The sequence below is a fragment of the Bombus huntii genome, chromosome 1 (genome assembly GCF_024542735.1).
Source record: "Bombus huntii isolate Logan2020A chromosome 1, iyBomHunt1.1, whole genome shotgun sequence".
NCBI classification, from domain to species: Eukaryota; Metazoa; Arthropoda; class Insecta; order Hymenoptera; family Apidae; genus Bombus; species Bombus huntii.
Window position 1 is genome coordinate 22,416,351 of NC_066238.1, and position 26,415 is coordinate 22,442,765.

At 35.4% G+C, this 26,415-nt stretch overlaps 2 protein-coding genes and 3 long non-coding RNA genes across 10 annotated transcripts; 3 read left to right on the forward strand and 2 right to left on the reverse strand.

The window, feature by feature from the left end:
- Positions 1–11,182: 11,182 nt before the first annotated feature.
- LOC126865918 (uncharacterized) lies at positions 11,183–12,361 on the forward strand. The gene is made up of 3 exons (XR_007689728.1): positions 11,183–11,444; positions 11,582–12,228; positions 12,327–12,361. It is a non-coding gene; the product is annotated as an uncharacterized LOC126865918 (long non-coding RNA).
- Positions 12,362–13,310: 949 nt separating this feature from the next.
- On the forward strand, positions 13,311–15,852 carry LOC126865834 (uncharacterized). The gene is made up of 3 exons (XR_007689696.1): positions 13,311–13,645; positions 14,500–14,624; positions 15,692–15,852. It is a non-coding gene; the product is annotated as an uncharacterized LOC126865834 (long non-coding RNA).
- Positions 15,853–19,024: 3,172 nt separating this feature from the next.
- Positions 19,025–20,825, reverse strand: LOC126865630 (adrenodoxin-like protein 2, mitochondrial). The gene is made up of 4 exons (XM_050618405.1): positions 20,538–20,825; positions 20,024–20,136; positions 19,727–19,859; positions 19,025–19,359 (listed from the first exon to the last, which is right to left on the reverse strand). The coding sequence occupies exons 1-4, from the start codon at positions 20,684–20,686 to the stop codon at positions 19,269–19,271; spliced, it is 486 nt and encodes a 161-aa protein (XP_050474362.1). The 5' UTR covers positions 20,687–20,825; the 3' UTR covers positions 19,025–19,268.
- LOC126865568 (survival motor neuron protein-like) lies at positions 20,820–23,597 on the forward strand. Of its 5 annotated transcripts, none has more exons than XM_050618270.1 (6): positions 21,421–21,736; positions 21,805–21,893; positions 22,074–22,256; positions 22,382–22,496; positions 22,886–23,352; positions 23,421–23,597. In XM_050618270.1, exons 2-5 carry the CDS (start codon positions 21,840–21,842, stop codon positions 23,146–23,148), a joined length of 615 nt encoding a protein of 204 aa, XP_050474227.1. In that variant the 5' UTR covers positions 21,421–21,736; positions 21,805–21,839; the 3' UTR covers positions 23,149–23,352; positions 23,421–23,597. The 5 variants fall into 5 exon arrangements, with proteins under 5 accessions (XP_050474246.1, XP_050474227.1, XP_050474255.1 ...); XM_050618279.1 differs by having other exon boundaries at positions 21,425–21,736; positions 21,805–21,884; XM_050618289.1 differs by lacking the exons at positions 21,421–21,736; positions 21,805–21,893 and adding an exon at positions 20,820–20,939.
- A 1,193-nt stretch (positions 23,598–24,790) lies between these two features.
- Positions 24,791–26,369, reverse strand: LOC126865764 (uncharacterized). Of its 2 annotated transcripts, none has more exons than XR_007689667.1 (4): positions 26,275–26,369; positions 25,749–26,088; positions 25,343–25,542; positions 24,791–25,192 (listed from the first exon to the last, which is right to left on the reverse strand). It is a non-coding gene; the product is annotated as an uncharacterized LOC126865764 (long non-coding RNA). The 2 variants fall into 2 exon arrangements; XR_007689668.1 differs by having other exon boundaries at positions 25,731–26,088.
- Positions 26,370–26,415: the final 46 nt, after the last annotated feature.

Below are 26,415 nucleotides of genomic sequence, written 5' to 3' on the forward strand. Positions count from 1 at the left end.
CGCAGGGATTTTTAATAATTCTTGGTAAAGTTTAGGACATTAATTTTGATGTAATTGTAAACATTATTTGTTCACAATTTGTCCATTTACTTTGCAACAAAAAGAACGCATCTGCAAGCGTGTTAATCGGATAACGACGAACTTCATTTCGCAAACACCGACACGTGAAACATTTTGAAGTTACGTCGACGCGAGAGTAATTGGTTCCCTTAAATTCCTCAATTTCCATTTCTTTCGCCATGTATATTCGAGTATTGCATTTGAATTGCAGAGCAGTCGAAAGTAGAGGAGCACCTCGCCGATATATCGACAGGAACATGAATTTTTTTTCATAGGGCGAATATTTTTTCCATTGAATTATTAAACCGAGTCAAATTTTCAAACTCAACCACTTAATTTAATCGTTTTACATAAAACATTTCAATCTTTTTTCTTCTAAATACTTTACCTATATTTCATCTGGCTGAATATTCCATATTTTTAAAGCTTGTTGATAATTACAAATACGTAATTATCATTCTGAAGCTAGAAATTTGAAGTAAAATTGCTCTGCGCGAAAGGAAATAATTCAACGTTTTATATATAGCTGTTAAAATGATATAAGTTTCAGTAAAATAGCTTCACTAAAATTTGTGGTTTTTTTCCTTTTCTATTTTTTTTTTTTTTTTTGGTTTTATGTGTTCAAGGGCGAACGTTCCCTCTCATTTCCTGTATTTTTATGAGGAATTTAGCCTTTTTACACCACGAGAGCCTCAACGTTTTCATTTTCACGCTTACGCTACGCTCGTTAAACACGTTCTAATGAGACCATGTGCTGACATTGCGAGTTTTATTATTATCGCACAATAATTTATCATTTTAGATTTCAAATATTACATTCATACATTTTTCGTTGTAAATTTCTTTCTCTATTTAAACAATTTACCATTGTTGCTACAATAAATCAATTAATTAAATTAATTGATCAGTTTAAACTTAAAATATCATTTCATAAGTTTTCGTCACTTGAATCTAAAAACAACAGAAAACGGATCATATTCAACGATCACAAAACGATAATAGGACATTGTGTTTCTTCTGAAGGGCATGAAATTGTCAGGAGATTATGCCATAAATGAAATTGGAAGCTGGCTGGTCAAAGGGATTAAACTCGGTTAAACTCAATTGTGCTATATTGCACAAAGACTTGAGAACTGCTACCAAATATCTACTAGCTTAAAGGTGTGCTGATTACACCTTACAAATTGTAATTATATTTCAAATACAATCTCCTAAGTAATAAGTAAATTAAATTAATACTTTACCTAGAATCTGTGATACATTAATATAACAAAAATACATTTCTTAAATTATTCATTAATTTGCAATGTAATTAGAATATTATCTTTATTTTCTGGTGTCTTTATTATTCTTAAAAGATACGCTGCTTGTTTGCAAATTTAACACTACGTATGCTATTAATAAATCATTTTATATTTAATTTTGCAACCTTCAATCATTGTTAAAATTGATTGATAATACCGTTGGTTAATAGAAATTTGAAAATGCTCTCGTTTCCACTCGATTAAAAGGTAATTGCACAAACTGTCACAGTGTTGACTACAAATCACGTGTGTCGTTCTATTAAATTTATACACAATAGTATTTATTCTCGTTTTAATTTAAAATGAAATGTGTTATTGTATTTTTTTTTTTTATTTATTTGTTGAGATTACAATCAATTCTCGCGTTGAGAATTTTCAGTAATTTTTCTGGCGTGGCGCAGTGACATGGCTGTTTATTTACAATAAGTTAATACTTATTATAGATAGGTATAATTTATAAGTAATATAAGTAAGTGCATATGCTTAATTTGGATAATTAAATGAATCTAACGTTTAGGTCTAGCGGGTAGTGCCTCTTCAGCCTGCGAATCTGGTCCGTCGTATCGAGTAGTCCAGTGATTAGGGGGTTTCGGTGTTTGTTGATTCTTTTGTTATATCTGTCGCTATATTTTGCTATTTCCTCTTTGACGGTGGGTATCTTGAGGTCGCGGTGTATTGTTTCATTGGTTACATACCAAGGTGCGTCAATTAGGGATCTTAGCGTTTTCGATTGAAAGCGTTGGAGTATTTCAATGTTGGAGTTACTTGCTGTTCCCCATAGTTGGATTCCGTAGGTCCAGACAGGTTTTATTACGGTCTTGTAGAGGGTAATTTTATTCTGTATATTTAGTTTGGAGCGTCGGCCCGTGAGCCAATAGAGTTTTTTTAGTTTGTCCTTTAGTTGCTTCCTTTTATCTGAGATGTGTGTCTTCCACGTTAGTCTCCTGTCCAGGGTCATGCCCAGGTATCGGACTGTGTCCCTGCTAGGAACTGTTGCATTGTTGATGGTGACCTGGGGGCAGGTTTGTTTTCGGAGCGTGAAGGTTACATGTGAGGATTTCTTTTCGTTGACTTTGAAGCCCCATTTGTGAAACCACTTTTCCATGGAGTCGAGACTTCGCTGGAGAGTGGATGAGGCTATTACCGGGTCTGCGTGGGTAGCCAATAGCGCTGTGTCGTCTGCAAATGTCGCTATTGTTATATCGTTTGATATAGGTAGGTCGGCAGTGTAGATGGAGTACAGTAGGGGTCCGAGGACACTACCTTGGGGTATGCCGGCTTCTATTGGGAATGTTGCGGAAGTGGCGTCTAGGCATTTAACCATGAATTGTCTATTGGTTAGGTAAGATTTTAGGATGGAGTAGTAGGGGTGGGGTAGGATCTTTTTAAGTTTGTATAGTAGCCCTTCATGCCATACTTTATCGAATGCCTGTTGGATGTCTGGGAAAACCGCTGAGCAATATTTTTTCTTTTCGAGTGTTTGGCTGATCGTATGAGTTAAGCGGTGGATTTGCTCTACTGTAGAATGATGTTTTCGGAAGCCGAATTGGTGATCTGGGAGTGTTTTCAAGTTCTCTAGGATTGGAAGGAGTCGGTTCGTGAGCATCTTCTCGAATAGTTTGGACAGGGTAGGTAAAAGACTGATTGGGCGATAGGAGCAGGTTTCGTATATCGGTTTACCGGGTTTAGGGATGAGGGTAATCAATGAGATTTTCCAAGCCTTAGGATAGTGTTCCAGGCGAAGGATAGCATTAAAAATCGATGTGATGAATGCTATCCCTTTTGTGGGAAGTTCCTTGATTGCTCTATTGCCTATTAGGTCGTGTCCTGCTGCTTTCTTGGGGTTTAGGCGACTGATTGTTTCTATAGTCTCTGCAGAGGAGAAGGGTTCGATAGGAGGGGACATTTGGAAGGGGGTGTGCAGGTATTCAGTAACGTCCGCGGCGGCTTTGGGGGAATGGGGTTTGAATACTTTTGACAAGTGTTTTGCAAACAGGTCGGCTTTTTCTATAGGGCTTCGCGCCCATCCACCTTGCGGACGGCGGATAGGTGGGATTATTTGTGGGGGGCGTGTGAGTTTCCTGGAGGCCTTCCATAGTGAGTAGTTGGCGTCGGCTGTGGGGGATAAGCTGGCGAGGTATTTATGGAAACAGTCGTTTTTATAGTTTCTTAAGGTTCTGGATAGCTTTCTAGTTGCGTTGTTAAGTTTGCGTTTGTCCTCCGGTGTTCTATGGGTCTGCCATACTCTTCTTAGTCTACGTTTTTCTGCTATTTTTTTTTTAGTATGTATTGGGGATATTCTTGTTTGCTGTTAGATGGCTTTGTCGGTGTGGAGAGGCGGATTGCGTTTATTATGCTCGTGTTTAAGTATTCCGTGGCTGCTTCGATATCTTCCTTTGTTTTTAGTGGGGTGAAGGCTCTGAGGTCGAGTGTGTAAAGACTTCTCTGAAGAGCTGCCAGTTGGTGTGTTGGTTGTGAATGGAGCCATTAGGTGTATTCTCGATGATTGTTGAACTGACTGTTGCTATCACGGGAGAATGATCAGAGGAGAGATCAGCCGAGGAGTTGATCTGGACGTGTCTTGATGGGATATTTTTAGTTATGAAGAAGTCGAGAAGGTCGGGTATTTTGTTGGTGTCAGTGGGCCAGTATGTGGGTTCGTATGTGGTGAGGTAGTTGAGGTTGTTGTTTATTATGCTGTTTAAGAGGTTTTTGCCTCTTGCTGTAACCAGTCTGCTGCCCCATTGGATGTGCTTGGCGTTATAGTCTCCTCCAACTATGAATCTATTGCCCAGGGTGTCCAGGAAGTTATCAAAGTCTTCTTTGGCGATGGAGTGTCTGGGAGGGCAGTATACTGCTGAGGTGGTGATTGAGCCATGACAGTCTTCTATTGCTACGTTTGTTGCTTGGAGGTAGTCTTTCTGGAATGATGGAAGTTCGTAGTGCTTAATACTTGCTTTGATTATTATTCCGGTGCCACCGTGGGCCTTTCCGCTGGGGTGTTGGGTATGGTAGAATTTGTAACCATTTATTTTCAGGTAGCTCTTGTCGGTGAAGTGGGTTTCCGATACGAGCATTACGTCGATTTGCTGGTGTTTTAAGAAGAGTTCTAGTTCAAGTTTGTGTTGCGCTAGACCGTTGGCGTTCCAGAGTGCTATGCGCCTTGGTTTTATTTTGAGTCGGGGCGTGCTAATTTTTCCACGATGAGTGTTAGTAGCGATAGCAAGTGATTTATTTGCTCCGATTGTTTCTCTATTAGCTTTTCAAGCCTTGAGGAGTTGTCTGTGTTAGGTGGGTTGGGGACACTGTTTTGGGGAAGGTTCCTTTGGCTGTTCGGGTTATTTTGGATGCCTTGTACTGCTTGGGCATAGGAGGTTGAGGTGGAGATGAATTTGGAGATGGTAGGACTGGGTGTTTGGTTGGTTGAGGGGGTTGGGGTAGTCGTGAATTTCGGCGGGCTGGGTGTTTGGTTGGATACCTCTTTTGCTCTGAGCTTAGGGTACCTGTTCGTGTATAGTGTTTTATATGCTGGGCAGCCTTTGTAGTTGGCAGGGTGGTCCCCTTGGCAGTGGATGCATTTCGCTGGGGTTTCCGGTGATTTGGCGCACTGGTCAGTGGAGTGAGTGCCTGCGCATTTAACGCAGCGGAAAGTATGGTTGCAGTATTTCTGCGTATGACCGTACCTTTGGCACCTTTTGCACTGCACTATTTCTTTTTTCACGAGCGGTGGTTCGATCTTTACTATCGCGTTCATTAGGCGACTGATGTTGTAGATTTCCTTATTGTTCGGCTTTTGTTTAATGTCTAGGAAGAATAAGGATAACGGGTCTTTCGAGACTCTATGCCTTATATTACTTACGTTGATGACTTCGTGGCCGAGTTTTGAGAGTTCGTATTTTAGTTCGTCTATGTCTGCTGAGTGGTGTATGTTTCGTAGGACCACCCGGAAAGGCCTTTCCTGTTTGAGCTGGTAGGTGTGGAAGTTGGCGTTCAGGGTCCTGAGTGTCTTGGTGAGTTTTCTGTAAGCTTCTGGGTTCGTCGGTAGTATTTTTACTTTGTTGTTGCTTATCTTAAGGTTATATTCCTCCTTGCTGATATCTCTCTCTAGGGACTTGATCATTGTCTGTATGTCAATGACGTCGTCCACAAATATTGGTGGGGGAGGGGGGATTCTCTGTGAGTGTTGGTTTGGTGGCGGTTCTACGATTTCCATGGCGTCGTTTGAGGATTCCAATACGGCGAACCTGTTGTGTGTGTTTATTTGCGTTGCTGTTTCTATTTTCCTTTTCTTTGTAGTGTTAGCGTCGTTAGTGCGGAGAGTTCTGCTACACTTCTGCCACGGGGGGGGGGGGGGGGGTAGCACGGGGTAGCTGCGAGTCTGCTCCGGAGAGCCTGGTCGCGGTTGCTGGGCCATCATCGAGCTAGTTAATTCGGAATGAACAACTAGTCGTGAGGCTGTGAGGCTAGTATTCGGGTTGGGGTTAGGTGCGTGGGATTTTCTTCTCCCTAAAGGGTAAGGGACACTTAGCTGTGTTCTCTTTCGACTCAGATTTCTCAGATTTCTTGAACGATAAATGTTTATTCACTCTAATGTCAATGAGTACACTTGATACAGGATTCGCGATTGTATTCGGTTCGCGAATGCGCGGTTATAAGATAGAGCTTGGATAGCTACGATTCGAGATACGCTGCGAGTGCGGACAATGATTGCACGAGATGTCGAGAGCTTAGATAATTATTCGGCTCGAACCGTGTAAGTATAACGATCGTGATATACTGCGGTAACTCGCGGTAATAGACTGACATTTTTGTCGCGATGCTGCTGCGGAGGAAGACTCGTTGGGATGTGTCTAAGGATGCGAAGGCATCGGATTCGTTGAGAAAAGCTTTGAGAGGGTGTTGCTAGCGGGCAGCGTCGTACGTGAGAGATAGCAGATTTCTCGTGTGTCCCCGTGGTAGGTGGTCGACTTCGAGACTGATAAACAAAGACTGTTTGTCTCTTTGGAGGACCTTAGCTAAAATAAATCCTAAGATTTATAGCGGTCCCTTGGCTAGCTGGAAATATTCGGTACGAATGTATCGACATCTGGCAATCATCTTGTCCGCAGGTATAGGGTCTTTGTGTCGTGCGTCACGCGACGTAAACTGTTGGGAAGTTTACTGTCAAGTGCCGCCACATGTTCAAGGAAAATGTATCTGCAGCCGGTTATAGCGGTATTTACGTTACGGATGATCTATGGGAAGATTCACACGAACAAACCTTTATGGACTAACCAAATTTATTTTGTTATTAAAAACGATCTACAGAACCGATCGACGACTGGTGTTCAATTTAAAAATTGCTTCTCTATAAAAGCAAGAAATCTAATTTACATCGTGTTCTTCATCTGTCGCCTCCATATACATCCTGGTGGCAATAAAATTCTGAATTTACGAGAAATCCGTATTTCGACTTAAGCTTATCGATGTTACCGACTGGACAAAGCCTTCGAGAGTTTAAATTAACCGATCGACCCTTCGATGAAAGGGCGAGCAAGTGCCAGGAAACTATCGCGGGAACGCTCGTAAAAGCGCGCAATGGTTCGGCGTGGTAACCTAGGAAGAGGAACAGGTGCGACTGAATCGTAACGGTTGTCGTGGCCCCTTTCAAACGATCCGTGGCCACTCTTCAGTTTCGGCGTCATTAACCCTTCCCTTCTTTCTTCCTGGTTCACTTAGAAACGAAGAAAATTCCGGAGGTAGTTTGCTCTTAGCAGCTGTCATTTTTTTTTTTCTTTGTTTAGTCGACACGAAGCATTTTGGAGAATTTCTGTGATTGCTTCGCGAAGGTACAGAGGATAAGAAAAAGCGCTCTTTGTTCGTTGACGACTTTCTGTCAATTAGAAATAAGAGTAAACGGCATAACAGTTTTCTTCTTTGCCACTGTATACGTAATTTTTGTTAGACTTTAACAACTCGTATTTTTCGTGAGCAAATACTGTCGAGTGGTTATACACTGTATATGTGAAGCTTCGTTTTCTTCGCGCGAAATATCCATGTTGTTCTTTCTATACTTGTGTTCATATATCGTGACGTTCAGCCTACACGTGCCCGAGAATGTAATGTAACAGATAATTGGGTTCGAGCTGTAAATCTTTCATTTGCAGCATGACGCGAATCTAACAACACTTCTTTCCTTGTTCAGATCATGAATATTTTTGTCGCGTGCAGGTAGAATCATATGTCTAGAGTATCCACGGGTTTCGTGTTTACTTATTTCTTTAACTAACTTCGGTTTTAACCAACTTCCTATTAACCAGCAAATTAATCAAATACTTTCAGAATCAATGACAAGAATATACCGAAAAGTGTCGAAAGAATTTTAAAGAATTTTACAATCATTTTCCTAAAAGTTATCTTGAGACGTATTGTATCGTTAGTCTCATAGAGTTAATCACTTTTCTCTAGAATAATGCTCGAACACAGCTGTAGCTTTCTATAAATTTCCTCGATATTCGATTGAATTTCCCGAGATCGTTTCCAATGACGAGATCGCAGCAGTTGTTACGAAAAATATCGGAAGAGCGAAGAACGCGTATGTGTGTCTGATCCATCATTCACGATAGTCTCTACGGTCCATGCGTATGATCCATCATCTGCGTAACCGTTTTACAATCCTCACCGTGGAAATGCCGATCCGCGATGCTATTCTCGCGCGCACTCGACCGCTTAAGAGCATCGTCCAGAGACGTTTCCATCATACACAAATAACTTTGTTTTTCTTCTTGCAGTCGGAAGCGTGGAGAATTCGATGTTTCTGGCTGATCTGTTGTTTTATCATTTGCGCGGCATTTTTTCGCGGTTAGAAGAAAGATGAGATTAATATCTTTGTGGTATTTTGATACTTATCGATCTGCCGATAATGTCGGTGCTGGTAGGGGAAAGCGTAGTTGAGAAGAAGCGCGCTTTTTCGATAAATTATGAATTATGGCTAACGGTAATTCACGCAATTTACATAATCTAGATGGAACAGACGCTTTTCAAGATCGCTTGTCGACTCATTTATGTTTATAATTTTCAGGAGAAGAAAATCTAAACCTTGAATATATTCAATTCGAATATGTACTGTAGCCTAAATTCGGGTCTTTTTTCGGCTTTCAACGATATCGATTTTGTCTCGATTGACCTCCTGCCGGTTTACGTGCTTTTATTCTTCCTCCTTCTTCTTCTTCCGGTGTCCAATGATTCCTTTGAAAATCGACGCGGTTCGTACCGAAGCGTACGCTTCCGATGCGGAAAGTACGCGATCGAAGCGCGTGGCTTCTGACCGGAAGCGTAGCCTTGCAAACGCGATTAGATTGCATTAGCTACGAGACTGAAATTAAATCTCGAGTCGGAATTGTATTTAATTTTCTTCGGGAAGTTCGATGCCGGAATCGAAAATTAGACGATTGAATAGGGATTCCTAGTTGATTTTAGACGTCCCTCTTCCTGTAACTCCCACCGAACTTGCATTGGGCGTTGTTCGCAGGCTTGTCGTGCGGCAAACCGTTTCGCAAGAGCTTATTTGCATTTCCTCTAACTGCGGTTCGCATAAGACGCGTCAAAGGAATATTGACTACTATCTATTAGGTCAGATTTTTTCACTATTTTCTGCTTCTCGTAGGATTGTAATGTTACAGTACCGGTAACACGAAGCTTGATCTACGGCAAATAATAAAATATCTTTGAGATTAAAAAATATAAAGATTTGAAAATTAGGACATTTGAAAGTTTGTGCTTACTCGACTGAATTGCTATTAAGTGACGTTTAAAAATTTTAATCACAAGGTTGAAAGTAATATAGTTGGTAATTCTAAGGAACACCTATCCTCAGATAGATTGGTATACACACGCGAGTCGACCGTATTCTCCGGAAATGAAAACAACTACATCCCTGGAACCTGGAACACGTGATTTTCCGCATATCCATTAAAGCAACATCGGTCAGTGACTCGTCTACGGTGCAGTCGCTAGACTCAATTAATGACCACGTTCTGGTCGTAAATATAGAAAAGGCAGCGAGATATTTTAGTTTGTTGGCTAACTGGGCTGAGGTTGGGTCAATGTTTCTGTGGATTTCATTTACCTCTTCCGGCCTCCTTATATTTTCTGAATTCTTACAATTTCCGAGATACCAGTTCATAGCAAATTGATTCTTATTATGGCGTAGGATATAGTAAATCTTATTGTCTAAAAATACAGGAAAAGATTTCATAATTATTATTTTTTTTAACATTTTATTCAAGCGTTTCTTAAGACATTTGTTCAAAGAGATGTCAGGTTATAAAAAATTGAATCAACCTCCCCAAAGCTCCTTAACCTCTTGTTATTTTTGATAAATCAATAGCATTACGCAATATATACCGTGTGATTTCCCTAGACGATCTAGTAGCACTCTTTTTTACAACCTTCTTTCAAAACGAGAAACAAGAAGAGGATTGACCAAATATCATTGTCATCGAAGCGCAGAGACGCTCCGGTGATTCTTATCTCCATTCATCTCTCCGAGTGAAACTATTTGACGTCGCCTTGAATAGGCTCAGACAGTTTTGTCGGGGGTCCGTGTCGTCGCCTGTAGTCAGCTCGCACGATCGTGAATGGAAAGACTCGTATAAAATCAAAGGGCCGACAGACTCTTCCTGCTTAGACGAGATCAACGAGATCTCGTTCAATAGAGAAGTTACCTTCTCGACCGCCGGCGCCGTATTACCCTTCAAAGTCACCGGAAAGTCATATAAGCCAACCGATGCAGCCTAACCTTTATCCTAGCCTAACCTAGATAAAATAGGTTTCTCTTATTCCATCTGAATTTCTAAAGAAACCAAGACTTGATTTCAGTCTGGTTAAAAGCTTCGCTCGATTAAAGCTGTTTTTCAAGCAATAACCTACTTTGTGAATTTCATGCACGCGAATCCAAGTATGTATGCGGCAGAAATGAAGCTTTCGTGCATGTCTAATTGTAAGTTGATGCGAAACAATGCGCATGCGCCGAAATCCCACCACTTTGCGGACCCACATTGTGCCTTTTATCAAGGCGCCTTGTTTGTTTACTCTTCTCGAGCTAATTCTTCACTATTATTATCTACATTATTTTCACTGGCTAACAACTGGTTGGTCTGCAATTGACGAACCAATACAAATTTTTCGTTACGTGCATATATTCGAAAGAATTCGAAATTAAATTATCATGTATTACGGGCAGTTACGATAGAGTGACACAAAGCAATCTGTGTTTGAATGCCTCCACTCGTGGACAATATCGATATAACCTAAATGCGATAAATCGCGAACGTTTGATTCGACTCATGGGAAATTTACGCGTTTTTGAATCGTTCCGAGTCGCACGCGAAATGCAGGTCAGAGAACCGTCTAATATTTATTGTTGAGATCGTGGGCTTGATCTTAATGGCGCGGCGGCACGCGATTCTTTACCAACTATGCTCCTTAACTCCAGCTCTCGACCTTCTTCCCTATTCAACTAGCTCGAGCAGTGAAATTGACTCTGCATGCCTGTGATTTTGGCAGGGAATGGGAGTCGAGTTCGTAGTGAATGCACATTGTGTATACGTGTTTTAGGTGGTTTGTGTGAGTTTGTTGCGGAGATTCGAGACATTTATTTAACCTCTTTATCATATTCGAGCCTGTGCGATATAACCATATCTTAAATGTAATAAGTTTTATTTTTTATTGCAAAGTTCTTGAAATATATAATGCACACAATAAGTGTATAATATTTTATATATATATATATATATATATATATATATATATATATATATATAAATTATATTTAAGAAGTTTGGGATAGTTTAAAGATGAAATAAATTGCTTTTTAAGTTTAATCTCTTACTCTCGACGAAATCAAGTTTCTCTGGAATTTGGTGGAGTTTAAGATTTGATATCGGTGTCGTAGGAGTTATGTGACACTTTAAGGTGGAATAAATCTAGCGAGGAGTTTAAGGTGCGGCAAAGGAGCGTGGAATGTTGCAATAGAAATTTATTGCAGTGTTAGTGCATTGGTAGATTGATCAAATTTACGTGTAGCGTGGGTAACCAATGGTAAATATTTTGCAATGTGTATAATTTCTCAGTAATCTGAGGTTTATAAAATCTATCGACAACTAATGGAAATTGTTGATTTAACAGATCAATTTTAAATTCCTCGTTAATCTAAATTTTTTTAATCCTATTTACAGCTAAACCTTACGACGAAAAATTAACGAAGTGGAATAAAAATGGCATTGTGATTCTTCTCGTCGTGTATCGGTGTCACATCAAATTTAAGAGACAGTTTTACTTGCGGATGCTGCGTGTTACGTTGGTGAAGTCGACGAAAGCGTAAAATAGGAGCTCGTCCGAAATACACTAACGCGGAAGGTTAAATTTAACGCAAAAGGCCGAGAAATTAGTCTAGAACTCGAAGTTTCATTGGTACGACGCACTTGAAACGCATTCAAAGAGGTCGGCGACCTCGAAAGGGGATGAACGCAACTGTTTCGTGGGAATTTCTTATTGTGGCTTATTTGGATGAAGCTGCTTTAAAATCAGCGCTGGATTCGTCTGTTTTTTGCCCGGAAATCATAAAATGTTTAGGCCAGGCGACTCCATGTACAGAAAATGTTATGTCCACTTTTTACGTCCGTAGAATTCAACTCTTTACTACTATGCACTTCTTCTCCAAAAAAATATCGCGTTTCAATATTAAAAAAAGTTTCAATAATATACTATCCATTAGAAGAATGATAACATGATAACCTTACAAATTATTAGTATTAACAAATTCTTATTGTCGTATAGAAATGCCAACTATTGCTTCGGTAAAACAAACAAAGGAATTTTACAGGTAAATTTTACAAATTACAAGTCATCTTATAACGCAAAATACGACGTGTAAAATTGTCTCAATTTATTAATAGTATTAATAAATTATTATGATAAAAGATGCAGGAATCTTAGCCTCATGAGAAATTAGAGATGAAAATTAAAGATTAAAGGGAAAAGATTAATCACTGGTCCTCCTAAAAAGATGCAGTCCCATGGATGGATGGTTGTGCGAGTATTAAAGCAGCGCAAAACCGTTCCCCGAATTCTCATCCCGGACGTCGTACGACCAAAGACAAAAACAACTCACTCGAGGGCATTGCGGAGAGACATTCATCGAGGACACAATAGTATTATTCCAGGAAGTGCTAGTTCTTCCTAGATTCCGGTTACAATGTTCTTAACGCGTGGAAATTAGTCTTGACCAGGAAACATCTATAACGGCATGTATTTTCTGCCGTGATTGTAAATCTGTTTGGAACATGCGGTTTGTCCGTTAATCTAGGCGCTGTTGTTCAATTGAGTCAATATTATTTGTTGGTAGATTAGTGTGTGCAAGAGCGCTCTATCCATTATTGACCAATTCGAGCACGTATTGGTAAATTTCACACCGGCAATTACGGTGAAATCGTTCGTGGTCGCTGGAAATTAGCAGTATCGTTTGCGGTCGTGAGCTGATTGACACTGCGTGAGCGGGGAATTATGTGAAGCAGCTTTGCTTTGTCGTTTCATGCATTTAATAGGTTTGCGGCGGTGGACAGAGTTTGTAAAAAATGAAGACAAGGTAGAAAAAGATTATTTTTCATTTTTTACTATTAGATTATTTTCAAAGTGATCATTTCAGTGAAATATGATTGACAAAAAATAAGATCTATAATTGAATCATTATAGAAAATAGAATAATATTGATAATAAAGAAATAAAAATCAATTATAGAATAACATATAATAATAATAATAATAATAATAATAATAACAACAACAACAACAACAACAACAACAACGACAACGACAACGACAACGACAACGACAACGACAACGACAACGACAACAACAACAACAACAACAACAACAACAACAACAACAACAACAACAACAACAACAACAACAATGTGGATAGACTTTATGTTTACTTTTATATGTATAATGATACTGTTTGATCCTTGAATTAAAGTTAAGATTAACGTTGCGATTATGATTATCCTTTGTCTGACTAAATATATTTGAAGTATCAATTACAGTAGAATTTTTGAAAGATTCTTGGCTGTTAAACAAAAAACTGGTTCCTTTATATTTCGCTCAATTATCATAGAATCGTGAAACTGACTTTCACTTCAAATTTTGTCTGTTTCAGGAGTAACAAGTACCTGCAAAAATCATCCATCAGCCGGATATGTGCTGTCGGAGGGTTTTTCATTAGCATTCCCGTCTTTCTAACTGGTAAGAACCAATTCCTTCAATTCTGTCAACTTTAACCTTTTGAAAGATACTAGTACATAAGTTATACGTTTAATTTTTCTTGAATTCAGGCATGAATCTAAAAGATACTGTGAACTATCTCTGAGTGTATGAAATCAGTTTAGAAATCCAATGGAAATAAAGTTAATTTTAACGCCGAATAGTCATTATTTTTCTTAGAAAAATAAAAAATGATCGTCTTTTAGAGAAGTTTTAACAGATTAATTTATAAAGAGCTGAAACAGAATATTCATGTCATGCATGAATACGGCTGGTGGATGGATCGAGATCTAATCTAAAGTTTACGTTGTGTCATGCTAGTTTACACAGCTATCATTCGCTCGATCGATCGTTAAGCTGTTGAACTCGATTCAAGACGGACATTTTGACTCTGTTCAGAAGAAAACTGCGTTTTAATAAATTTGACGGAATAGAAATTATGATAGACTACAATGTTTTTTTAATTATATCATAAAATTTATTTATTTTTTTTTAATGTCATGTTAGAAACTTCAAATACTGTCCAAAACTTCGAACGTAATCGTTTTAGAAATTTGTAAATTACTTAACGACCAAAAATATTGAATTCTCTATTGTCTGAAGATAGATTCTCTATAATTTAAGTAATTTATTCGTCGAGAATTGATATATAAAGACTTAAATAATAAATTAATTGAAAAATAATTTGCAACTAGTATTGAAAATTTCAATTAAAAGCATATGTATATAGTTTACGCTTCGAGAATTATATGTATTGAGAATATGTATTTGCGCCGATTCTTTGTCCCGCTTGTTATGGCATACGTGTTATAATGATCCTCTAACAATGCTTTCAGGTATGATATTGTATACATTCATCCAGTTTCATTCGACGCCGGCAATCGTTACGTCGGTTTTCATAGGCCTTGGCATCGTGTTTTGTGGATGCGCAATGGTCCATAACGTCTTCGTGTGGCAGAGGGTAAGAACATATCGCTATTAAAAAAGAAAACGAACACGTTCAAACACGTCTAAATCATCTTTTATGTGTATTTTACCCGGAAATCATTTTATCGTGAAATTTTGTTTTTCAGAGTTACCATAATTTATCTGGTAGAGTTCATAAAAATTTTTCTGAAATCAATTGCAAGCTTTTAGGAAACCAGGATTTTTCACATTTTTAAGAAGCGTTATAATTATATTGCGGATCTTTATACGTTCGTGCGAAATTGAAAAGTACGCAAATGGCGCAAAATGCATAAAATGCGCTAAAATATACGTATATAAGAAAACAAATCTCTATTAAAATTTTATTTCTTTGATTATGTTCGTAAAACTACAAACTTGTATAAAAATACGCATTCTAGTTATAAATGTTAAAACATTCGATCTAGTCCTTATCACATTCATGAAAACCTCCATTTAACCATTCGTTGTATCAACAAACATTCATATGCAAAACTTACCACCTACCACATCCTCCGCGTATTAATATAATCCCCTTTTATAAATTATACACTTTAGAGTGGACTGGTTGGGTCAGAGTGATATAAGCTTACAAGTTCTCGAGGAGATCTACCGAAGTTACATTTACGTTTGCATAATTTCACCGAAAAAGATACTCTGTAGAATGACAGGTTCGTTTGTTTATGTGATCCGCGATCGCAACTATTTCAAGGGGATTTTATAAATAACCATACACACGATATTCAGTGTATTTTCGTATTCTCGTTTATTTTGGGGAGATTTGTAAAACTGTTGAACAAAATAATTGAGTAACGATTATATTTGCCGAGAAAAAGTCTTTTTCTCTGTACCCCTCCTTCTACTTCAAGCATGTAGTATAATAAGACAATAAGATTGACAATGGCTGAAAGTAATCCAAAAGAGTTTTCACCATGGTTATCGGTAACGAAAAAGATTTGAATCATCTTTAATACTTATTCGTAACTAGAATCATTTCAACTAAAATGTAAATTCTTATATTATAACTTTTTTAATTTGTTATGGCCCCTGACTACAACCTAACCTATCATTCTTATTTCGTAGGAGAAGACGAATGCCGTGAAGGCGTTAGCGCGCGAACAGTGCGAAGCGGCGGTACAGCTGCAGCGTCAGCAGCAGCTGCAACAGCACCAGAACCAGCCACAGCTACAACAGCAACAACAACTACGTGGCCCGTTAACCATCCACCATGCTGGCTGCCCAACGAAAGTCAACCTAACCCCAACTAAATACCAGCCACGCAACGCACGGCCGAGCTGCACAGTACCAACACTATCATCACCATCATCATCATCGACACGTGTCAATGTCCCCACCGCCCTTGTTGCTCTCATCGCCAGCTCCGATCGCGGCGACGCACAATCATCTGAACGTGAGCGGACACAGAAACGTGGTTACGCCACCGGATACACCAGCAGATAGATCGCCACCGAGTCCTGGAAATAAGCTAAATAGATCGCAGCATTTGCCACGGGAAGCAACCGGCAGCGTCAGTCCTGGTCTTCCGGCTGCCACATTGGATCTAAGTAGCGCAGCAACCACCAATAGTCCGCATGAATTGTCCACGTTAGTTTAGAAATTTGGTCCGAACATTATATCTTCACATAGGATTGGAGATTAATAGTTGATAGTTAATTTACACATCGATCTTTTTATTTGTAAATTGGGTCGTGGTTTAGAGTTGGTTTGTAAAAATTCGGTCCTAATTGTTAAATGATGAATATTGATTAAGAATAATAGGCATTGATGTACCAATCTTTTTTTAACTTATATACTTGAGCACACGCATTGGAGATTTCACTTTTATTCAGTGAAACAGCAACTTCATTACTCGCTTATTCAATACGGCAATTGCATATATTTCATGGACATTTTAACAATGTTTTGAATAATTTCTAACGGTACAATTGTGATGAAGTGAAAAAAATCGTGATAAGAAACAGAGAGAAAAGTTGCTCGTTAATGAATATTGACCAGAAATAAAGTAATTTCTAAAGAATATCCCGAAGACGTCGTAGATATTACGAAAGGAATGATTAATTTATACCCGCGTGTATCTTGCCATTACCATACTATTATTATTATTATTATTATTAATATTGTTAGTAGTACTCGATTACATTATTATTAATATTAATATTATTGCCTTATTATTATTAATGTTATGGAACCTCTAGTCCTAGGTTACTTTCGCTGCCACGAAAGGATAAGATTTTCGAACTTTTTACTATTACGTGTAATTCAAGTTTTCCTGTTGCGCATGCGCAGTAGAAAGAAAGTTAGCGGAACTCAAATCTCGAACTATAGAGAGTTGAAAAGTAGTAAAAGTAAAAAAGCACGAAGAACATTTGTATTTGTGCTGGATTAAGTTTGATAATTGAAAATTGAGTTTGATGATAACATTTTTTTCGTATTCGCTTTGGTAAATATTAGTTTTATTTAAAATTGAACAAAGCATTTTATGTTTTTCAAATACGGTACATAATCGTAATATCGAATTTTGTAAACTGATAGTAAGAAACTCTATAATTCGAGACTGGAACTTTGATCAAGTTCACATTGAACGTAAACTGACTTAATTTTGTTATTTAAGCGTGTATACTATACGTGTTTGTTCCTTCTTCTCTTGTGCGCAGGCTATAGCTTAATTACTTCCAATAAACGCAGTTATATCGAATCAATGACCGATACAAATTTAGATATTAGGATTATTTAAACAAGAGATTAAAAACTAAAAAGTATTGTTTTTATACTGCATATGTACATATGCAATATGAACGACAGTTTGTGTAATAATATGTACCCCTCTTCTTAGTTTACTTTTGTATATTTTGCGACATTTGATATTAATTTTATGAGCAACGTACTTACACTTTATCTTTGTAATTAAATGTGAAATGAAAGAAAAGAAATGACATGAGAAAAGGAAATTCGATGTACGAGTATATACGAATTGACGGAATTAAAATTTAACGCTATATTTAAATAGAAGACGTGAAATATCTTGTCATCTTAAAATAACTTCCTAATAATCATTCCTATTCTTTTACATAAAAACATTTTTCGACTGTAACTTAAGAAAAATGTCTGCTAACGTGAAACGTGCCAGAAAAAATTAACAACTTCCATTAAATTGGCAAATTTCTCATTAATATCGTAAAACTCGCGTTTACAAAGATCAGATCAGTGTACATAATATACAAAACAAATGCAGAATATATAAATATAGCACATACGTTCTGAATTATATTCGAATTGGGCAGGGTAACCAAGTGAAAATATGTAAATTTCACGATGTGTAATGTACACTTTATCGAACTTGTAAGTAGTGTAGAAATAGAATATTTTACACGTAACAAAATATACAAACGACAATACACAAGTTAAATTATTTGTTAGATCCATGTATAACAAGCATAGTACAAAAGTGTTTTAGCTTTATGTACTGGTAATTATGAGAAATACCAACTTAATAGATGTATTTGGTATGTACCTAGTTAAGAAAACAATAAATTATTCTGAACAGATAAAGCGTTTAGTAGCTTGTAAAGTATGAATTTTCGAAAACGTAAGTATTTTATATCTAAGTAGTTAAGAAACGCGAGCAAGGGAAATCAAACAAAGGAACAAAGTTTTTTTGTTTAAAAATATTTAATTTGTTGTTCTATTATCCGAGGTTAGAAGCGATAATGTACAAAATCTGAATAAATAAGATTCCTCAATATTATTGAATTTTAATTCTAGGGTAAAGTAATATATCCGCATATTTTATTTATATACAATATGTATAAATAATGATGTGATTTGACTAATTTTGTTGAAAGAATATTTGTACTTTTTACATAAAACTTCAGTCTTTTACAAACTTTCTTGTAATTAATAAACCAGTAAAAACAATATTAATAAAATCTATTAAAATTATAAACAAACTCATAAGTTTTAATTTTAGTCCTTAAAGGTTGAAATATTTTGCCCCAATGTCGAGACACTTGTTTCAATCCAAAACATTACTATACTGAATCGATAATGTTGCATGTGCCACGAAAATGATGATAGTGTCAGATAACTTGTTGTGAAACGAAAAAGCATTGCATGTACATTTCTGTTGTTTTGTTGACCATGAGTTTGATGATCTTTTAAACTTGCCCACAGCTAAGAAATCAAACAGTATATCTAAACGAAATTAATTTCAAATTATTTTTTAGGTTCTAAGCTTTTATCTAATCTTTCAGAAGTTGCAAAATTTATTCCACAAGAGTCTTTTTTATCATAACCAAGTACACATCTTAAAACCATTTAAGTCTTCCTTAGTAATTTCTTCTTATCTTTAATAGTAACGAAAATAATTTAGATGAACGTTTTAAAATTGACACCCTGTATATTAAAAATAAAAGATATATTTTCTTCATAATTGGATAGGCTTTTTACAATGGCAATGTACAAATATCAAAATTGCAATTATACTATATAACATATGTATATATATAAGCTTCACATTTAAACACAAGATTCTTTATTATATTTTTTTAATACCAATATTTTAATAATTATAACAAGGGTTTTTTAACAAGAGATGTATAACATTGTATACAAATTTTCAAAAACCTATAGATAATTTCAGTTATGCTCTTGCATCATTAATTGTTGATGGAACTCTTACCTCAATTCCATCTAGTTCCTTAGACATTACTATTTGACAGCCTAGCCGTGACCTGAAATTAAATATTATATAACTGAATATGTCAATAAATATATTTATTGCTATACAAATTAATACTAATACACAATAAGATTTCTATTTATCCATTTGAAAATCAACATTGTAAATATGCTAATTCCAACATAGATTCGTAATGATTATAGGGTCATAAATAAAAAACTATGAAAATTTATTATAATTTCAGTTTCGTAGTATTCAGAGATAGCGATTTGAAATTCTACATTGAGATGCAGATTTCGAAATACCCAATACTAACCTGTTTTTACATAAATTTACAAAGAAAAATTCACTTTATAAAATATTAAAAGGTAATAGAATTAATAATGTGAATGATTTGATACTGATTATTATGAACTCACGTATCTGTTAATTCATATGCTAAATCCAACATGTCTAATTCTTCATCTGTTGGTTTGTCAGGAAGTGCATCATAAACTTCTTTCGAAAATATTAAATGGCACGTACTACAAGTTAATGTTCCTTCACAAGCACCTATATCAATTATATTTTAATATTACAACATACTTATATAATAAAGTATCAAAAGTTAAAAATAATAAGAATATTAAACTCGATAAAAATGAAAATTTTCAAATATTTTCTACCTCAAAATTATTTATTTTAAATTAAGTAAATTATGCTTCTTTAAAACATACCATATCCATCTAAATCAATTTCATTATTTACTACTATGTCTAATATAGTATCTCCAACTTTCCCTGTTGCTTTGATTCTCTCTCCACTTGCTTTAACAAACGTTATATTTACTCTGAAAATAATATTTATGAAAGATAAAAATTATCTCAATATAATTATTTTCCTTATTTTTTGTGTTTCTTCAATTAATCTTCTCTTAATTATACCTTAATTATATGTATCACTTATGATAATAGAAATAATTTAAAAATAAGATATACTTGTCTTAATAATACATAAATAAAATTCGTATATCATATATTTATAACAGTGTTATATTTTTAGTTGTTCACTGTCAATGTTGTTCTTATTAATACTATGTTATTTTTCTAGATGTTATACTCCTACAAAGAGAAAAATTTCTTAGACATTATTATTAGCATTATTATTTTGACACCAATTTTATATTGGAAGGTAAGTACTGAAATTCTATTAAAAAAAGAAGGAAAGCACAAGAAAATTTGTATCACTTACTCTTGTTTTTCTGAAAGTGGTTGCGTGGTCGATATTCCTCTTGTTGCCTGCAAAAAGGGTAACGTTGTGTTGCTTGTATATTTTGAATAATTTGATGCAATACCGAGAATTGATCTCGAAAATTTTTGTAATTGATTTACTAACGCCATTCCACTGTCATAAATATCATGAGTATGGGACACCCTGACCGAACATCAGATAAGTATTGCGGAAAATATCAATTGTAGATCAATTGTACTTTGTACAGAAACTTTCACGGCATTCTTCGGCTGCTATACTGCCGACGTTCCTTTACTGTGATAGGTTATAAAACGGTTCCTAACACAAGTGACGTATCTCTACCGGACACGTGCTCTTCGGGCCACACGTTTTATGATACAAGACCAGCAAAATGATCAATATGTAATTTTACATATCTTACATTTTTTCCAAATGAAATATTGTTTTTATTAAACGTTTAAAACCTCAGGCAACATTTATTTCATCTGATTTCAGTTTTACAAATATATATCTATAATACATATCTGTATAAATTACGGTCTGGTTATATCAAACAGGGACCGACACTCGCTAGGGAAAACTGCCCAAAAATTGAATCGTAAAAACCAATATGAAAGACAACAAATTTCTCGTTCTGCGGAACAAATAGAAATGAGCAGAGTATCTTTATCTTTATCTGAGACATTCAAAGCGTATCACGCATACGCTAAACCTGAAGAAAACTTTCTTGTCTTCCATGTTCATTTTTCCCTTTTCATTTCCATATAGAAGAAACCATATAGAGGTTTCTTCTATATTTATTTATATGTTCGTGATTGATGCTATTGACAACATACAACTAAGGGGAAATACGAATAGTAATAAATAGATGTATAATTCATTATGCAATTTTATAGAATTAAATCTTATTTATCTTCAGATATAAAAACTATATTTACCAGCTGAAACACTAACGCATATGCAGTATAATATAATCTACTTAACAATCTCGTTTTAGTTATAATATGTGATTAATTCTTTTGCTATTTCGCTATAAACAGTTTTTTGTGCATACAATATTTTTTTATAGTATTCTAATATATTGTTAGATATTGTAAAGAAAGTAAAATACAGTTATTGAAGTGTGGGAACATTCAATGTTAACCTTGCTTCAAAAAATAATCTTTCGAATGAATGGGGAATAGATTTTTAGTATTATAGTTGGTATAATGTCATCATTGTTTACAATGTGTTAGAGTTAAAGAAATGAGACAAATTAATATTTCAGAAGCAAATTCAATATTTAAATGATGTTATTTTAAAATGGCAGATGATATGAATGTTCTTTTTATACGAGGAAATGGAAACGTATGTATGGTAATGGAAACGTAATGGTTTTAACATTATTTTAGTACAAGATCTTAGCATAATAGTAATTAACAGTATCCATTACCTTTTAGTCAATTTTTGAAAAATGACATATATGATAATTTGCAATAGTTTGATAATAAAATACTTGTATCGATATTAATAACGTATAATTTGCTATCTCAAAAGGATACAGACACAGCCAATGATAATGTTTGGGACGATAGTGCATTAATAGAAGCATATGATAAAGCAATAAATTTAGCAAAAGAAGAAGTTATCAAGCGAATGGGAATGGATGTTGGAAATTCTCAACCGAAAGAAAACCTACAAAATCTTAAGCAGCCTAAACACGCAAGTAAATTACACAAGGTTGTGATTTTGATAGAATATTACAAATTTGATACAGAATATTATTAAATATATTGATTAAGAAGCAAATTATTTTATTTTGCTATTTACTTATATTTATTTGTATACACATCTTTTCTCTATAGAAATGGATCATAGGAGCACCTTGTCGTGCAATATACTCAGAGGATGGAGAAATTTATGAAGCTATAATATCAAAAATTTACGAAAACAATGGCACGTGTGTTGTAAAATTTGTAGGTAATACCTTTAGCATGATGGTTATGTCAATTAAGAAATGTACTAAAAATACATATATATATATGAAGTAAAGGCTTTCGCATAGTCTATCACAGTGTCATTCAGCAGGTTCTTAACTCGGCAGGAGTACCTGTCAATGTCTATGGAGAGACCCGTGGGATATAGGGTCATGAACCATAAACATGCATGTTACTTATTGTTCATTATTAGCTGCTTGGAATATAATTCTCCTCATTAGACGAGTGATTATTACTACATATATCAAGGCAAACATTTATACATATACATTTATGCACGGGAAATTCTAGTACATTGCCTGTAAGGACAGTAACTGAATGTCACTCAGCCATTCTATTAAATGACAAAAATTTCTTTTACTCTGTGTTTAGGCTATGGTAATACAGAGAAAGTCGAGTTGAGTTCTCTTTTAGAATCAGAAGGTTTGCAAAGTCAAATAGCACAACAAAAGAAAGCTTTGGAAGAGAAATTCAATGAAGAGAACGACGAGACTTGTGAGACTAATTTTTCTACAAATGTAAATTCGAAAAAATATAATGTAGAAAAAATGGATTGTGCACATCACTTCATATCGGGACCATCTTTCAATTCGATGACTGATATAATGCCACCTGCACCTCCTTTACCACCATAATTAATGGCCGAGTAAGTACAATTTAAAAATTCTAATGAAATGCTGAATACTTCTAATATTAATAAGTAATTTGGAATAAGTTTAACATTTTATTTGGAAAAAAAAAATACGAAATTTTAATAAAATGTACTAGATTACCAGATAATGATACAGACGCACTTTCAAGTATGTTGATGTCATGGTATATTAGTGGTTTTCACACAGGTAATTATTTCATATAAGTATTTTATTGTATATTAAATTTTCAATGGACTATGTTATTTCTTTTGTAGGTTATTATCATGGTTTGAAACAAGCAAGAAACAATCAAGAGAACAGGAAGAAGTGTTGATTATATCAATTTTTTCAATAACAATATAACGATAATATAAGATATAATAAAATATAAAACTCATTGTATTTATTTACTTCAATTATTTGAAATAAAGAACAGCTTTATTTTCATATAAGACTTTATTTTTTTAAAAATAATTACTAAGATAAGAAAAACTAAAAAACATATTTTTGATAAAATACACTCACATATATATGTCGGGTTATCATTAGGATTTAAGGCGCGTAATGATCCTTCGTTTGAATTAGCCATTGTTTTACGAAACAGAGAATATATTTACGCGAATAAACAAGATTTTACAAAATATTATGAATAATGAGTTTAATAAATAATAAGATTAACAAACGATAAGTTTAACTAATAATTAGATTAAAGATTAATAAGTTTAACGAACAATAAGAGGAACGAATAATATGTCTTACGAATAATAAATTTAACGAAAAAAAATGAGATTAACGATTAATAGGTTTTACGAATAATGAATTTAATTAACGCTATTAACAATGTTCCTAGGTTCAAACGAATCCACGGTCAACGGGATAACTCTTTACTATGCGTAGAATAATTTTAAACACAAAAAAAATACGATTGCTGAGACACTCGGTAAACTGCTCGATGTATCACTTTCCAAGGCGATCACACGAATGAATATCTGATGAAAATCTTTTTCGCTATCCGACTGCATTTGTTTGTTATATGCTCGCTGGAAACATCGAGAAGGTTCCAATCGTTGTTGCTAGGCAATTTCTGTCAAAAGTTTGTTGTATACTCTTTGGAAACATCGAGAAAGATTCAAACGCCGTTACTAGGCAGTTTCTGTCTGGAGATTGATTCCTAATACAACGTGTGTCCCATTATATCGACATCTCTAAAGTACAATTCTATGCGATTTCTAGGGAGAACAATACAACCGATCCACACCTTCGTCAGGCAAAACGTTTATCCCGTGACCGTGGCTACGTTCGGCGACCAGTTGTCACCTCGAACTCACTTTCGCTTTCACAAATATCAAACAATTACAAATGACAATTGCTTAATTACAGTTATGATAAAATCTAGGCTAAAGCATTAGAAGGCTTCCTCAAAATTGCAAAGGGAAGGCTCCGGTTTTCCTTTCATCTCCGACATATATAATACAAGGATATAATACAACCGAACATTTTAAACTTAGCCTATAGCGTGTGCGCGCACACACACGCACACACACATGACACACACGACACACATGCGCGCACACACATGCGCGCATACACATGCGCGCATACACACATGCACACACATGCGAATGATTTCTCGAACGATAATCCATTTATTTATATTTTTCAATATCTGTCATTACGATTGCGTATTTATTTGTTCCGCGTATCATATTTATCTATTTGCATAACTGTAGGTGACATTTTTTTTAACAATTTTGCTAATATTTCATAACTTTTTAATTCATATTTCAAAGTGGTAACAGGTGTTTCTTTCTTTTCAAGTCTCCTCCATATCGGGCTTATTTCTAGTAGCCACGCTTGCTTACAAAGCAATTTTATATCTGCACAAGAATATCTTTCAGTACATTTTACTATGTGGTTTACAATATCTGTATTTTCTAATAAGTGGTTGCTAAGGTATAATTTGAATATACCAAGTCGAGCAACTTCATTGGGTAATGATACGTATATTTGCTTTTCGAGACGCCTGAGTAAAGCTGCATCAATGCCCCTAATAACATATTTACAATAAATATTATCGTTCTATTATACTAATAATAATGAAGGAATACTTCAAACAACACAATAACATATTTGGAATTTGGAGAAATATTACGATATTTTCTACTTAGAAAACATTGAAATAACGTGATATACGTACCAAGGGGAATTAGTTGTAGCCAGAAGAACTACATTAGAATTCTCATTAGACACTAATCCATCCAATCTAGAAAGAAGTTCTGATCTGAATCTCTTTGCAGGTTCAGACAATATACAGTCTCCTTTATTTGTGGCGATCCAGTCAATCTCGTCGATAAAAATAATTGTAGGCGAATGACTATAGGCAAGTTCAAATAAAACCTGTTCAGTTTAACAAATGTATTATTCATTAAATATTATATTCGAAATTCCTTAAATTCATTGCCTCATCGCGAATATGATATCATTTCGTTTTCCAAACAACTATTCTATTTATATATAAATGACGAAAAATAAAAATTTTATACCTAGAATCTCTCCTTCATAGACAAAGGAACAAAGAAACTTACATAGACAAAGCAACTTACACGTATATACTTCTCGGAATCGCCTCTCCATTTGCTGACTAATCAGCTGGCAGTTATGTTAAAAAAGGTGCAATGGCATTCTGTCGCGACTGCCTTCGCTAACTTCGTTTTCCCTGTTTTGTATATTTCTTGTAAACACGTACAGAAATGAAAAGAATACGAGTATCTTACCTGTACCAGGTGGGCCGTACAGCAAAATACCTTTCCATGGGGAAAACGGGCCATCAAAAGAGATAGGATACTTAAGGGGATACACAACGGCCTCCTTAACAGCGGTTTTACATTCTTCTAGGCCTATAACGTCATCCCAATGTACATTTAATTTGTTTACTACGATCTCCTGTGACGATACAAAGATATACAAAGATAAAATGGCGTCTTCTCTATATTAAGTAAGCGTTACGTAATTTGATATTTGAAGCGTTACCGAAATCACGTCATCGTCGATATACGTTGGACGATTTATCGACGGGAATTTTATCGTTTAAAAGCTTTACGATACGTATATTAATCGAAAATAACTTACGCATGAGACGTCCTCAGCAATCTTTCGTAATTCCGTATTATCTGAATAAAGCTTTTCAATGCATTTCAATATCTTCGATTGCATGGATTGTTCCATTGGGGAATATTGACGTCACTGTCATTGCGAGATTAATATGATTCG

What these genes read in the sequence shown, in the direction of transcription:
- LOC126865630 (XM_050618405.1), bottom strand. Translation starts at nt 20,686, where the DNA reads ATGGCGTTAGTAAATCAATTACAAAAATTTTCGAGATCAATTCTCGGT. An exon ending in CCACTTTCAGAAAAACAAGA is followed by an intron (nt 20,137 to 20,537) that starts GTAAGTGATACA and finishes TATTATTTTCAG; the next exon opens with AGTAAATATAACGTTTGTTA. An exon ending in GCATATGAATTAACAGATAC is followed by an intron (nt 19,360 to 19,726) that starts GTGAGTTCATAA and finishes ATTTAATTTCAG; the next exon opens with GTCACGGCTAGGCTGTCAAA.
- LOC126865568 (XM_050618270.1), top strand. Translation starts at nt 21,840, where the DNA reads ATGGCAGATGATATGAATGTTCTTTTTATACGAGGAAATGGAAACGTA. An exon ending in GAAATGGAAACGTATGTATG is followed by an intron (nt 21,894 to 22,073) that starts GTAATGGAAACG and finishes CTATCTCAAAAG; the next exon opens with GATACAGACACAGCCAATGA. An exon ending in GTGTGTTGTAAAATTTGTAG is followed by an intron (nt 22,497 to 22,885) that starts GTAATACCTTTA and finishes CTCTGTGTTTAG; the next exon opens with GCTATGGTAATACAGAGAAA.